The 13,275-nt window shown below is 41.9% G+C and overlaps 2 protein-coding genes across 2 annotated transcripts; both read right to left on the reverse strand.

The window, feature by feature from the left end:
- Positions 1–574: 574 nt before the first annotated feature.
- mgat1a (alpha-1,3-mannosyl-glycoprotein 2-beta-N-acetylglucosaminyltransferase a) lies at positions 575–4,891 on the reverse strand. Its single transcript, XM_031754286.2, has 3 exons — positions 4,584–4,891; positions 2,148–3,038; positions 575–1,988 (listed from the first exon to the last, which is right to left on the reverse strand). The coding sequence occupies exons 2-3, from the start codon at positions 2,760–2,762 to the stop codon at positions 1,299–1,301; spliced, it is 1,305 nt and encodes a 434-aa protein (XP_031610146.1). The 5' UTR covers positions 2,763–3,038; positions 4,584–4,891; the 3' UTR covers positions 575–1,298.
- Positions 4,892–9,434: 4,543 nt separating this feature from the next.
- Positions 9,435–11,780, reverse strand: LOC116331565. Its single transcript, XM_031754294.2, has 2 exons — positions 10,546–11,780; positions 9,435–10,466 (listed from the first exon to the last, which is right to left on the reverse strand). Exons 1-2 carry the CDS (start codon positions 11,254–11,256, stop codon positions 10,395–10,397), a joined length of 783 nt encoding a protein of 260 aa, XP_031610154.1. The 5' UTR covers positions 11,257–11,780; the 3' UTR covers positions 9,435–10,394.
- Between the last annotated feature and the right edge of the window lie 1,495 nt (positions 11,781–13,275).

Here is a 13,275-nt window from a genome sequence, read left to right on the forward strand (position 1 = left end):
CCAGTTTCTCTTTCTTAAGAAAGCTTCTTGACAGTCACCTTTCTGCTGAGGCTTCAGTGTCTCTTCTTTGCATCTCTGGTGGGAAAGACTGAAATGTGAGGAGAGAAATCCAGGATGTGCAATTTAGGAAATGGGACGGAAGTTTCTCTTTTCCAGTGTTGGTGTTAAGCTCAGCCCCCAGGGGTCCAGGCCCACCCAGTAAAGTCACCGTGCCACCTCGGCTGAAATCTACCGATACACTCTGACTATAAGTTAAAGTAATTTATATTTTGGTAATGACCTATATCACTGGTATTGCAGTGCAAGCTCAATTTGATTATTCAGTTAACAGTACTTTAGTGCCTCTGCAGGAATCTTGGTAACCAGGACGACTGACAGCAACACTGAGCACATAACCACACACAGGTCAGACTTTGGGAAGCACCCCTCGTGTCTCTGAAGCCAAAAAGAGGTCATCCATCAGCTTGTGCAGCCTTTTTATAGAATGACTCAATAATATGTTGAAGATATTGTGCACTCAGTCAGTTATCCCACTGTGTGTGATGAGTTCATAGATCCACTTCCACACCTAAAGAAAACCTCTCTCCTGTTTGTTTATTAAACACATGCAACATGAAGTATGAGTGAAAATCAACATAATTAAAAAGCAAAGTTGTGTATTTTTTAATCCAGAAATGATCACACAAACAAGTGTAGTAGTTTGCAGGGTAACGAGCCTGCAAACAGAATCACATTAGAGTATCAAACAGGATCATGTGACATAAAAAATAAGCACGAAGAATAATTTCCATAGAAGACATTAACGATCAGAATCAAACAACAGATTATACTGCAGTTATTACCTGGCACCAACACTATAAGCAACCACACCACAGATTTGATTTCCCTCTTCGCAGCAGACAGAAACATGTTAAACAGATTACCCAAAACTGCAAATAATTTAAACAAAAGTGGCAAAGTAGTAATTGCATTGAATGCATTAATGAATGTCATGTGCACACTTAGCATCGTATAAAAATAGATCTCTGGCGAATTACAGCAGATTTGTCTAACACATAGTTGTGGTGAGTCCTACACCAGGTGTATAAATGTTTTGGAAGAATGAAAAAGACCTGAGTAGCATTGGCAAACCCCCACACCAGAAAGGGACAATCCGTTCTGTATCAGTAAGGACAAACAGCGTCAGCAAAGATCATTTTCTTCTTTGGTCTGGAATGCTTTCCCCCATCACATTTAAGAGATAAAAAAAAAAAAAAAAAAAGTCTACTGCTCATGGACATTCTTCATCATCAGCTTCACTAAAGGTCATACTGGGTCCATCCTGGAGGGGGCGCTAAGTAGATCCTCCGTCCTCTGGACATGAAACTAACCACCCCTCTGTACCCTGACCGTGGCACTCCAGACTTAAAGTCATCCATTATTCCCAGATTTTTGGCCATCAATTTGAAACTGTCCTTACTTGAGTACTGAAGGCGGAAGGGCCCGGGTCCCTGTAGCTGGCCCTGCTTCACATCTTCATATTTAACCACTGGAGCACTGTAAACTTCCTTCTCAAAGTTTTCCTTGTACGTCTCCTCCTTCAAGTAACTCAGGTCCAACTTGGTAAAAGGCACAAACTCGGTATTCAGTTTAATGTAACGCAGGTATTTGTCAAAAAACTGACCCAGACTCACGCCCTGGCGACCAAAAGTTAAAGTCCGTGAGATCTCTGGGCGTATACAGGCACGGTTGCGGCGCTGCTCTGGCTGGCGCATCCAGTCGTCCCAGAAAGCCTCGGGCCACTTTGGCTCCAGCTCCTCCCACACCTCCCTGAGGAGCATCCACCCCAGGCCGGGAAAGAAGTCCGTCCGATAGAGCAGGTCGGCCTTGCCGGGATCCACATAGCCTTCCCTCCCATTGTCATTCCAGGCAGACACACACCACAGGCTGGGGTCAGATTTCAGGAAAGGCAGCAGGGCTCGGAAATACTCAAAGAAGTCTGGTGCCACCTAGAGCAGGAGATGAATAATTCAGTTCAACTTTTACATAACCATCGCAACAAGTGAAATAACAAGTTTCAAAGAGAAGAAGATTAATTTAAGTTGTAAATAAAGAATGAAAATGAAGGACGAACACAAATCAGTGGTGTTTAATATGAAAATAATCACCTCCAGGTCGTCCTCCACAATCACCACAGAGGAATGGCCGAGCGTCTTGAACACTTGGTTGAGCGCCCAGTGGTAATGCCTGGAGATTTTATAGTAACCCTTAAACTTCTTGTGCTCAGGCCTCACTTGGATGTCAGACAAATCCGGCTGCTTCAGATGAGTTACGTTGTTTCCATAAGACCGAATCATCTCAGCAGTCTCGGCATGTCCGCAGTCCTGACTCACTATGATTGGGTGGAGCTCTGCTGAGGGCCGGTGCTGCAGGAGTTTGTCCAAGCAGCGCTTCACGGTGACTCTGTTGCAGGCGATGACAAGGATAGGGATGACGGGCTGATGGGGAGCGGTCACCTTTGGCTTGTTTTTGTCTGACGGCTCCCAAAGCAACTGATGATTCTGGATTTGCAACAGGATTTCTTTCTGCTTCTCAAGTTCATTTTCGAACGCATTTGCCATTCGAAGCACGTCTTCCATCACATTGCTGGGGGGCCCTTCGGAACCTTCTTTCTGATCTCGGCCCTGTGGGGGTCTCCCCCACAGCAGGAGCACCAGTATGGCATTCCATGTGATAAACAGGAACGCGCCACAAAAAATAAGAGAGCTTCTCTTACGGATCATGGCCCAGAAACTGAGAGAGAGGGAGGGTGGGAAATTTCAGGAAGACAGGGTCTGAACAGAGAGACGTGTCCTTTTTAGAGACAACAGGAATGGGATATGGGAGGGGCAGCCTATGCTTTGTGTCATCACGGGCTCACTCTGCAGATAGTGAAGTTATAAAGACACAATACAGCATTGGTGAAAGCGAAAGTCGATAAAATCCGATGAAGAGCAAGATTCATCTTGGAGAAAAGTTGTAAAACTGGCAAATCCTCAACATTTAATGTGCTCTTTTATCTGAAATAAGAAAAAAGGGAAAATATCAAATAAAATCAAGTTAATACCAAGGTTTCCAACTCTCACATAACTTTCCCTGTCACATCCTGCCCAAACAAATCTCCCATCAAAGGTTTAAAGCCAATGTTTTAAGAAAAAAAACTGAAAGCCTTTTTAGGTTTAACAGGAGTTTTTGACCATTTTTCAGCAAAAACACTGAACTACACTGTTTATGTACTTTATTTGTCAGAACAGGAGCTGAAGACTTTATTAATCATTCAATGAACTATTCCCAACACTGAGAGGATACAGAGGAGCTAAGGTGTCTCACACAGTTAGTTTGGCCATTAAATCACTTGTTACAGAGGATCGAGAGTACTGCTCTCCATGCAGCTGCAGTAGTAGTTTGTTGTATTAGTACTGTGTGCGTGGATGTTTATCTTAGTTATCATGACCTCTCGGTATTCAAATTCAGTGGTCTGGAATTTTAATACAGCTAAACATAAACAGAAATGGGAGCTTTTCACTATGCAGATTGCAGACATAGGCTGTATTAAGATGGCCTTGGCTTCCTGGACTGAAAAGTGCCTTAAACCTAGATTTCCAGTGGCCAGCAGGAGGTGACTACTCTGGCTGAATAAACACTTACAGTTATAAAGAAATCAATGAGACAACGACCCTCAGCTCTCTTACTCAGGAAAGAGCTTATAAATGACTTTGTGGTCTCAAGTCTTACTGAATAAAACGTGAAGTTAAAGGTATAAAGTCTGGTCGTTACTACGGTTTGAAAGCAGGGCTGTCCAGCTTACGCTCACTGGCACAAGATCGGTCATTCATAGACTGCCTTTAGTTTCTCAGACAGCTTCAGTCATTCACATCTGGTTTCAACAACAAGGCAATGATGCAAAAATGGGAGTCTTCATAACCAGCGTTTGGTGACGTCACAATGGCTACAACCATCTTTCATGTACAGTCATTCACATGCTATTAAGTACCCCCTGCAGTTACACGCAGTATTTGGAGCTTATCATTTTAAAATAAGCTGCTGAAGTTTGATCAGGAATTTTCCGTTTTTAAACACATTGTTATTAAGTTAATACAAATGAATAATAAAAAAAAAAAACTTCGTCAGCGACACAGCCAGCACAGTTTACCTGATAATCACTAAGGAATTATTAATGATCCCGCCCCTGTTAATGCAAAGCGGCAGTTTTAGACTATTCAATAGGGCCAGGTCAACCACGTACGCCCTGCCCCCACACCGCTCCAACTTACATCTGAAAGTTCTGTTTCTGCTTTAAATAACCAATAAAGTGAAGGCAGGAAATCAGACAGGAAGTTGACAGTGATGATTCACCAAAATGCCTCTGATCGATTTTCTCTTATCACCTGTGGCTGACTCGACACAGCAGACAAACAGCGGTTTATTAAGACACAAAAACAGCTGGTATCACCGACTTCACCCCCTCAGTCCCTCCGTCCCTCCCTCACGCTGCTCGTCAGGCGCCTTGTGCTCGTCACAGTAAACACAGTAGTCTGAGGAGGAGCGTTCAAAGCTGCCCTCACCTCACAATGTGCCCGCTCCTTCCTGCTGTGGCCATTTCTTCGGGAAAAGTTCTGCAGAAATGAGGCCCGTCTCCTGCTTCCTCCCCGGCGGCTGGAACAACTTCACGCCGCCGACTTTCTCCCGTTTCTCGCTGGCTTCAAGAAAAAGAGGAGGAGAAAAGAAGTAACACGACGACTTCCTGGTTTGAGGGCAGACACGGAAGTCCCGCCCCCAGCCGTCACCTTGAGAAATTACGCAACAGTTTGACGCGAGAGTCACTCTCAGCGGAGCTAATTAGAAACAGCGGCAGCCTTTGAAGTCTTTGTGCACACACTGTCTGCTTCCCCTCACCGAGGCTTCCACGCGGGCAGCGAACAGCCAGGGAGGCCTGGAAAACTGCTTTTTCATTTAATTTAGCTAATTTATCTTTTTCTGCTTGAGCTGCACAGGAGCGCGCGTAATTTGCATGAGCCACACGGGAAGAGGGGAACGGGAGAAGAAAACCTCTCCTTCTATTTGCTGTACTTATAGACAAACATATAACAAAAGCACACAGGGTACAACCTATTTACTGCTTTACTGTAGCTTATATTATTGCATCCAAAGTGCACAAAGCTTGCCCACTTACAAAAATAGGGCAGCTGCAAAGGAATAAAGAATTAATCTCGTAAAGAGATTGTGAAATTTGCACTACCAGTCTAAAATTATGACAGATATTCTCAGTGTTGAATATAACACTGAAGAAATTGGATCTATAAAAACTACAGAAAGCTTATTTTATCTGAAAGACTGTAATTCGGTGTCCAAGCCCTGTAAATTTACTGTTATACCCATACCTGTTGATAATGCTCATTATAGATTATTAATAACCTAATTATTTTTCTGCTGAATCTCAGTCTATAAAGGTGACATAGAGCCTTATGCCTTTAAACGTCTTCTTTTGGCTCTAAAGCAGCCTAAAAACGAAATATTTTCAGTTAATCACCACAAGCAAAGATTTCTCAGGATGGAGAAGGTAAAATGTCATATTAATGTTGACTAGACAATAATTACATGAGGACATAGTGTAAAATACAATAACAGTCTAAAGCTGCCATGATATTATTCAAAATCTTTATAAATGTTTTGTTTTGGGGGTGTGTTTATGTTGACAGACTTAATGCTGAAGAAACTATGAAATACAGAAAGTACACCTTGTTTCAGGTTTAAGGTTTTAAATATCATCGAGTAATAAAATCATAGAACCTCAGATGAGCAATAAGCTATGACATATTACACAGGGCCATTATTTATATAAGCCAAAATGCAGACGCCATTAGAAAAATAACGTCATACATCATACAATCAATGACATATATGATACCAGAAAAGAAGATCTAAAGCATACAAAGGCCTTGTTCAGTCTCTCAGTTAGCCCAAAACCCAGAGATATCCAGTTTATTATCACATATAACAGAGAAGCAGCAAAATGAAACAATATTTAACAGACACATATTTAAAAACAATAATAATAAAAATCTATGAAAATGGAACATTTTCGATAATGAATTTATAGCATGATTTTGTTAGTTAGTTTTAGTCTCTTGTACCTGATAAATTGGCATCTGAATCAAAAGTTTGCTACCTTAAGTTCAAAGACTTTTCTTTTATCAACTATATATTAAAACAGGATAAAGAAAAGTTTTAAAACCAAATCAAACATAAACCAAAACATATTCCTCAAAGTAGCCACCTTTGCGCTACCTTAACAGCACCTGTCTCAGGTGCTCGGCAGACGTCAGGTGATTTGATGCAGGGCTCCATCACTTCTTATTAAAGTAGCCGTAACAGAGACTGGACGTGTTTTAGATCACTGACCTGCTGAAATCCTGATGGTCCCACTAAGGTTTGTCTCTGCAGGCTGTTGCTGGTAAAATGATGCTTTAAATTGTTAATAAGTCTCCAGTGGTTTCACCATCAGCCCCTCCTCCACATTCACCGTGGGAACCACACATTGGTTCATCTCCTCTGCAACTCATGAATAAATATCTAGTTTCATCAGACCAAAGTCCAGGCTCTCTCTGTAGTGGTTTCTTTGCAGCAGTTGCTCCTGAAGGCCTGATTCACAAAATCTCTTCCAACAGCTGATTATAACAACATTATATTCTTGTATCAAGACGTTTATCTGAGCTGCTGTTAATTAATCGCTTTGAGATTGGTAACCAGAGTTAACCCTTTCACACATAGTGGTCACTACAGTGGACAGCTATTCAAAGGCTGTTTCCTTGTATTTGTGTCAGTGTTCATGGTATACTTGCACATAAAGCACTACATTGAACACTGATGTGTCACTCCATACCCTGCCACCCACTGGTCGTTTAATGTTACTATAGATGTATGACGTGTTTCATTGTAATTATTATTTAACCCTTTCATGCATGAATTATGATAACCTCAATCAGGATTTTTGTTTCTTAAGTGTTTTTATCTATCTTTGCATGCCTAAAGATGAATAAAAATACCTAAGAAAAAAATCCTGATTGAGGTTATCATAATTCATGCATGAAAGGGTTAACTTATGTGCTGCATTTATGTAGATTAGAAATGTGAACAAGTCACACTTAAAGGAAATCTACCATGCTCATTTCCCTCACATACTAGAGTATCTTTGATTCATAGATCCAAAACAGTTTTATATTTGTTATCCTATTCTATATAAGGCTATGGTGCAAACCCTCAGTGTATCCACCGTCTGAAACAAGACAGTGGATACATCATACTGACCCAAGCGCAGAAAAAACAGAAGTCACAGAAAGCTTGAGCTTTTGGCTCCCAGAGATTACCTGTATCCACACATTCACATTAATTATAATTTTCTCCTAGTTTAATTTGCACATCCACCAACGTAACAACAGGAATATGACACAACTACCACAATGAAATCTTTCCCAGTAGTTTAAATACTAGGAATCAATATTAGCTGAAAAACACACCACAAAGCTACAGGTGCTGTTTTCAAATCTCACATACGGTAAGATTGTAAATAACAATGTGCAAAGTAGGCAGTAAATCAGGCTGCCAAATACGTACATACATACAGTAAAGAGCATTATAAAATGAAAATCATTTAGTAGAAAGTACACAGTTACAGTCTCTTATCGGTCACCATTCTACTTTGCTGATAATGCTTAAAAAATTTCACTGTTGCAGATTTTGAATATGGGATGAGAGCTCAGCGTGAGTCATAAACTGCACCACACGTTATGACTTTAATACTTAACAGCATATCCAACATTCAGGTTTATGGTAGGAGGAATGGTCAGCTTCAGCACTGGACTCACTTTAGGATCCAAATCATCTTTATTGGACTCGGGTTCACTTTGCTGTCTTCATGCAAAAACCCCCCCCAAAAATCCTCTTTTGTTAATAAATTATGAGCAAGTTTTAAAAATACTGGGCATAAAGTTTACTTTGACTCTGGAGTTGAATTTTTTTCATTTGTTATTTTCCAACATGTGTTTGATGATTTTTAATGGTGTGGCCCCTCCACCGCTGCTTCATTTTATTAACTTTGAGAATCCATAAAATCAAAAATTCAACTGAAGACTCTACTTACCTTTTCCTCTCTTTGCTTTTCTCTCTGTGAAAGCCTGAACTCTATCAGTCTACCTCTATCAGCAGACTGAAAGATTTGCGGAGAGACTCACAGGCTCATAAATACTAACGTCTGCTTTTTCTTGTTTGGTGCTCATGAGTGTGTGGAAGTGTTGTGTGTTTTGTTATTTATGTTTTTTATTGTTGTCTTTTGCCTGTAATCTTCCAAGGGAGTGCAGATGCAAATTAGCGTTACGCCAAACCTGGTTTGAAACTGGTTCCTGGGACCGCCCCAGGAAACGAAGACCAAGAGTCGCCTCTGCTGCTAAGGATAACTTCATCTGAATCACCAGGCTCAGAAATCACAAGTTAACAGCACCTCAGATTAGAGCCCAGATAAATGCCACAGAGTTCCAGTAGCAGAGACATCTCTACATCAGCTGTTCAGAGGAGACTGTGTGAATCAGGCCTTTATGGTCAAATATCTGCTAAGAAACCACGACTAAGGAAAAACAACAAGCAGAAGAGAGTGTTTGGGCCCAGAAACACAAGTAATGGACATCAGACCAGTGGAAACGTGCTTTGGTCTGATGGGTCCAAATTTGAGTTCTTTGGTTTCACGTGTCTTTGTGCGATGCAGAAAAGGCGAATGGATGGTCTCTACATGCATGGTTCCCACTGTGAAGCACGAAGGAAGAAGTGTGATGGTGTTTGGGTGGTTTGCTGGTGACACTGTTGGAGATTTATTCAAAATTGAAGGCACACTGAACCAGCATGGCTACCACAGCATCCTGCAGCGACATGCCGTCCCATCTGGTTTGTGTTTAGTTGGACCACCATTTATTTTTCAACAGCATAATGACCCCAAACACGCCTCCAGGCTGTGTAAGGACTATTTGACCTGTGCCAGATGGTCTGGCCTCCATAATCACCTGACCTGAACCCAATGGAGATGGTTTGGGATGAGATGGACTGCAGAGTGAAGGCAAAAGGACCAACAAGCGCTCAGCATCTCTGGGAACTCTTCAAGACTTCAAGACTGTTGGAGAACCATTTTAGGTGAAATGGCATTCAGCTCAATGAGAGAATGCCAAGAGTGTGGAAAGCAGTAATGTTCTTTCATAGTTTTGATGCCTTCAGTAAGAATCTACAATTTAAATACTCATGAAAATAAAGAAAAACCATTCAATGAGAAGGTGTGTCCAAACCTTTGACTGCTAGTGTATGTTGGTATACGTTCCACTGGCACTCAATATTTATGTTTTGTGCAGTGTATAAAAACAGTGGACATCTTTTAATTATTTCCACACATTTATCTAGTTTTTACTCAGTGTGCATTGTTGTTTCTTGATGCTTTAGTTTCACTCCATTTTAAAGAGGAAGTTTATATCACGGTCTCTGCAAAATGAGCTTTTGTGCAAATTATGCAGGGTGAGAGTTTTAATGCAGAAAGTTGATTCTGTTCATCTGAGCGCAGCATTTTCAGTTGGCTGGAGAAACCTGCAGACAGCCGACTTCTTCTGTCAGCCTGAAGAGGTCACCTGGATGAGCGATAACACGTTTCTCCCACTGGAAACACTGAGCCCTGACAAACAGAATGCAGCACGCAAGGTGAGCTTATCCATTGGGAAGACTTGGAATACATGCTTGTTTCTTGTTGCTCATACAGACAAGTGGCAAATTAAAGGAAAAAAACCTGAACCACTGAACCCTACAGAGAGGGGACTCGCTGTAGGCCCCTACAGTGGTGATTCACTTCAAATCAATACAAAGTTATGCAGAAACATCAGCTTAATGATGAAATATTTTAGTCCTGATGGGAGTGGGCTCTTCCATGATGACAATATCCCCAGCCACTGAAAGATCTTAACAGGGTGAAAATGATATGGATGACATGCTGTAGCCTTTGCCACAGTATGCGACTCAATCTGATCTCAATCTAATTGATTACCAATGCATGTGGGACTTTGCCCTTGATCACTATCATCGAAACAACAGATAAGGGAAAATATTTTTACAGTAAAGATGGTCTTGCCCGAATCAGAGGTTTGGAGAGTCACTGCCAAAAAGCACTAATGGTGTTTGTGGAAGCCAATCGCTTCATTTCGGTTCTTCCATTCATTTGTCACTCGTTTGTGTGCGATCAAACACAGCTGGTTGGTTTCTATCAGCAGGTTGAAGTCCAGATGTGGTGTGTGTCTTGAAAAGTCAATAAATGATGTTGATCAGCGCCTCTTTCTGGCACGGAGGCCTTGGACTCAGTCAGGTCCTTCCTGTGTGATCTTTTGTGCTAAGCTGGAGTTGTTCTTGGAGGAGGTTTGTTCATTTGCCTGAAAGACAAAGCGTGCAGTGTTTTCATACAGTAACATTTACATTAATTATTTATTCTCGGTTCAACAGGACTCTCACCTGGAGGGCCCGGCTGCTGGAGTTTTTCTCATCCCGCTGGCACAGCAGATGTCGTGGTGCTTCATCGGGGCTGCTGCCTGATCTACGCACCTCTCCCAAATTCAAAAACAGAATTTTGGACACCAGACAAGTCACAGATAAGCACGTGCTCCTCAGTGCAGACCAGCCGTTTAACACGAAGGACGGGATTTGTCCCACTGAACACGGAGGGGACGTCACGGACAGCTTCAGCACGCGCGCTGGGAATGCACTCGTGTCTTTAACTAACGCGCTTTTGCGGGTGTGTGAAGGATATTTTTCAAATTTAATAACGTGAATTATTTTAGTATTATTTCCAGACAGTCTGCCCGCTAGCTCGCGCATCAGCGCATGCGCAGCTGAGTGCGCGTGCCCTGGAGATTGCGAAAGTTTTGGGTAACGTAATCTATTCACTTCCCTGGAAACTTTACCCCCCACTCTGTGCGACCTGTACGAAACAGTCAGCCCTCTTCCCACCAGCACCGCCACACACTCTCCGTGCGGAGAAGCCTCCGCCGCTGACGCCTGGTGTGAGCCGCTGCGCTCGCCCGGAGAGTCGCGCAGCGCCCCGCCGGCCAGTCCGAGGCCGTACGCCGAGCTGGCAGGCCGCTTCGCCGGCGGATTCCTCGTCCAGATATTCCCCCGGCACCGGAGAACAGCGGACAGGGCAGAGGCCGAGGGGGTGGAAGCCATGGTGATCGGCAGCGTCCACGTCTCTCCTCCTGAACGTCAGCCTCCGTCTAAACACTCACATAACCGTCAAAGGTTTATTTGCGTAAGGAGCGGGTCAGAGGAGGGTGGGGGGTTTCTTCTAGTCTGGTCCACGCGACTATATTTGCCTCGACTGTAACAGTGGGGGGTTTCGTGTGGGTGTGTCTTTAGGCCAGAGCAGAACAAGCAGCTACTTTACACCCCGGAGTGAAAACACTGGATGAAAATGAGACAGTCATTTAGCAGGTACTCGGATGCAGACGGACTGGCAGACATCTGCACTTTAAGCTTTTGGATAAAATAAAAAATAATGCGAACAGCTGCCCAGAGTGATGGATTGATACGATCTATTTCTTCTCCTAAAAATGAAAAAACAAGTAGTGTGACACAAAGATCTGAGAACCGGTCACAGGGGGCATCACAGGTCACAAAATTCTATCTGAATGAAAACTTGTGTTAATAAATGAAGAGTGACTCTGAACAGACGCACAAAACAGCAAAAAAAAGGGGAAAAAAGAAAAAAGTTTTACCTACTGAATATTCTTTTTTCTCTTTTCGTTTATAATTTTCACTTAATTTGGAAATATTATAGTTTGTACTTCAATTTCATTTCAGTTAGTTTCCAAAATGAATTCGATGCTTTTAGTTTATTTAACCTGTTTAAATATTCATTTTTAAAATAAATGTAAAGTTTTTTCAGACTTATTTTTAGTCTTTCCTTCGTTATAGTGACCTTGGTGAGGACAATTACATAATAGTTGGAGCTGGATAATAAACACAAACATAAACGCAATCATTTCTTGAGAGCACTTCCTGAAGGGGGCGCTACAGGTTAAGCTAGAATGCCCTCAAAAAAGATTTTCTAAAAATTTCTGTAAACTTTATTGTCCTACAAAAAAAAAAAAAAAAAAAAAGCGATTCATATAGTACGTTTCTGTGGCACTGTTGTATAATGTTACAAAGTTTTGAGTAAGCTGACTGTGGAGCTCACACAGTCCTTGGTGTAAGCTTTTCAGTAACATTGAAACGTTTTTCAATGTTACTGATTTAGGCTGGAGTGACATTTCTATTAAACTCAACATATGTTGTATTTTTTGTTTTCGTTTCTCAGATTTAATACAGTTTATTTCTGATGAAGTGATGATTTAAAATACTTGTTCAATCCATACAGCTTAAAGGGTCTTTGCCATTGGAAGTAGCTGGATACTGTTAAGACATGGTTGCCAGGCAAGACAGGGTACAGGCTTTAAAGTATTTATCTTTTTTATGTGCTAAATGTCATGACCCAGAATGGAGACTATTACTATTTTAACTACACCCCTGTGGGACACTCCCCTGTGTCCCCCAGTAGGAGCCCTGGGTGAGTGGACGCTCAGTGGGTTAAAGGTCAACACTGATCCTCCGGGTGAGTTATGAGTCTCCACGCAGGAAGAGGTTTGGAACCGCTGACTAAGACGATACCTTACAGCTTATCGCTGGGGTGGTACCCTCTAAAGTACGTCTGTTTCTGGTTTGTACTTTTACAGAAGTTTTGAACCTTTACTTTTAAAATCATTCATTGCAAATATACATAAGAGTCACAGAAGTCACCTGTCACACTGCACTGAATATTTTTCCATCCAACGATTTGTTTTCTCAACCAGCTTAACTTAAATATACTTTTGGAGTAAAAAGTATTTCTGTTTGAAATGCTGAGGAGTAGAAACACGCAGGTAACTGAAAGTAGAAATGTAGGACACTGAGGTCGGGCCTTTGTTTTTAAATGATACGTTCATATTTGTAACTTCTTATCAGATAGACGTGACTATCTCATCCCTTTACAGGTCAGACCACTCAGGGTGAAGGTTTCATATATTTTGCTCCAACAGTTGTTTTGTTCCATTTGGCCTTACCATACAGGAGAACCTGAACATTAACGCTAACATGGATGCTAAGAAGTTAAACTGAGGTCTTCTGTTCCTGTTCATCAGCCCATATATGTGCTCCAACTTTTACAAAGCT

Source organism: Oreochromis aureus, linkage group 11 (assembly GCF_013358895.1).
Source record: "Oreochromis aureus strain Israel breed Guangdong linkage group 11, ZZ_aureus, whole genome shotgun sequence".
NCBI lineage: Eukaryota > Metazoa > Chordata > Actinopteri > Cichliformes > Cichlidae > Oreochromis > Oreochromis aureus.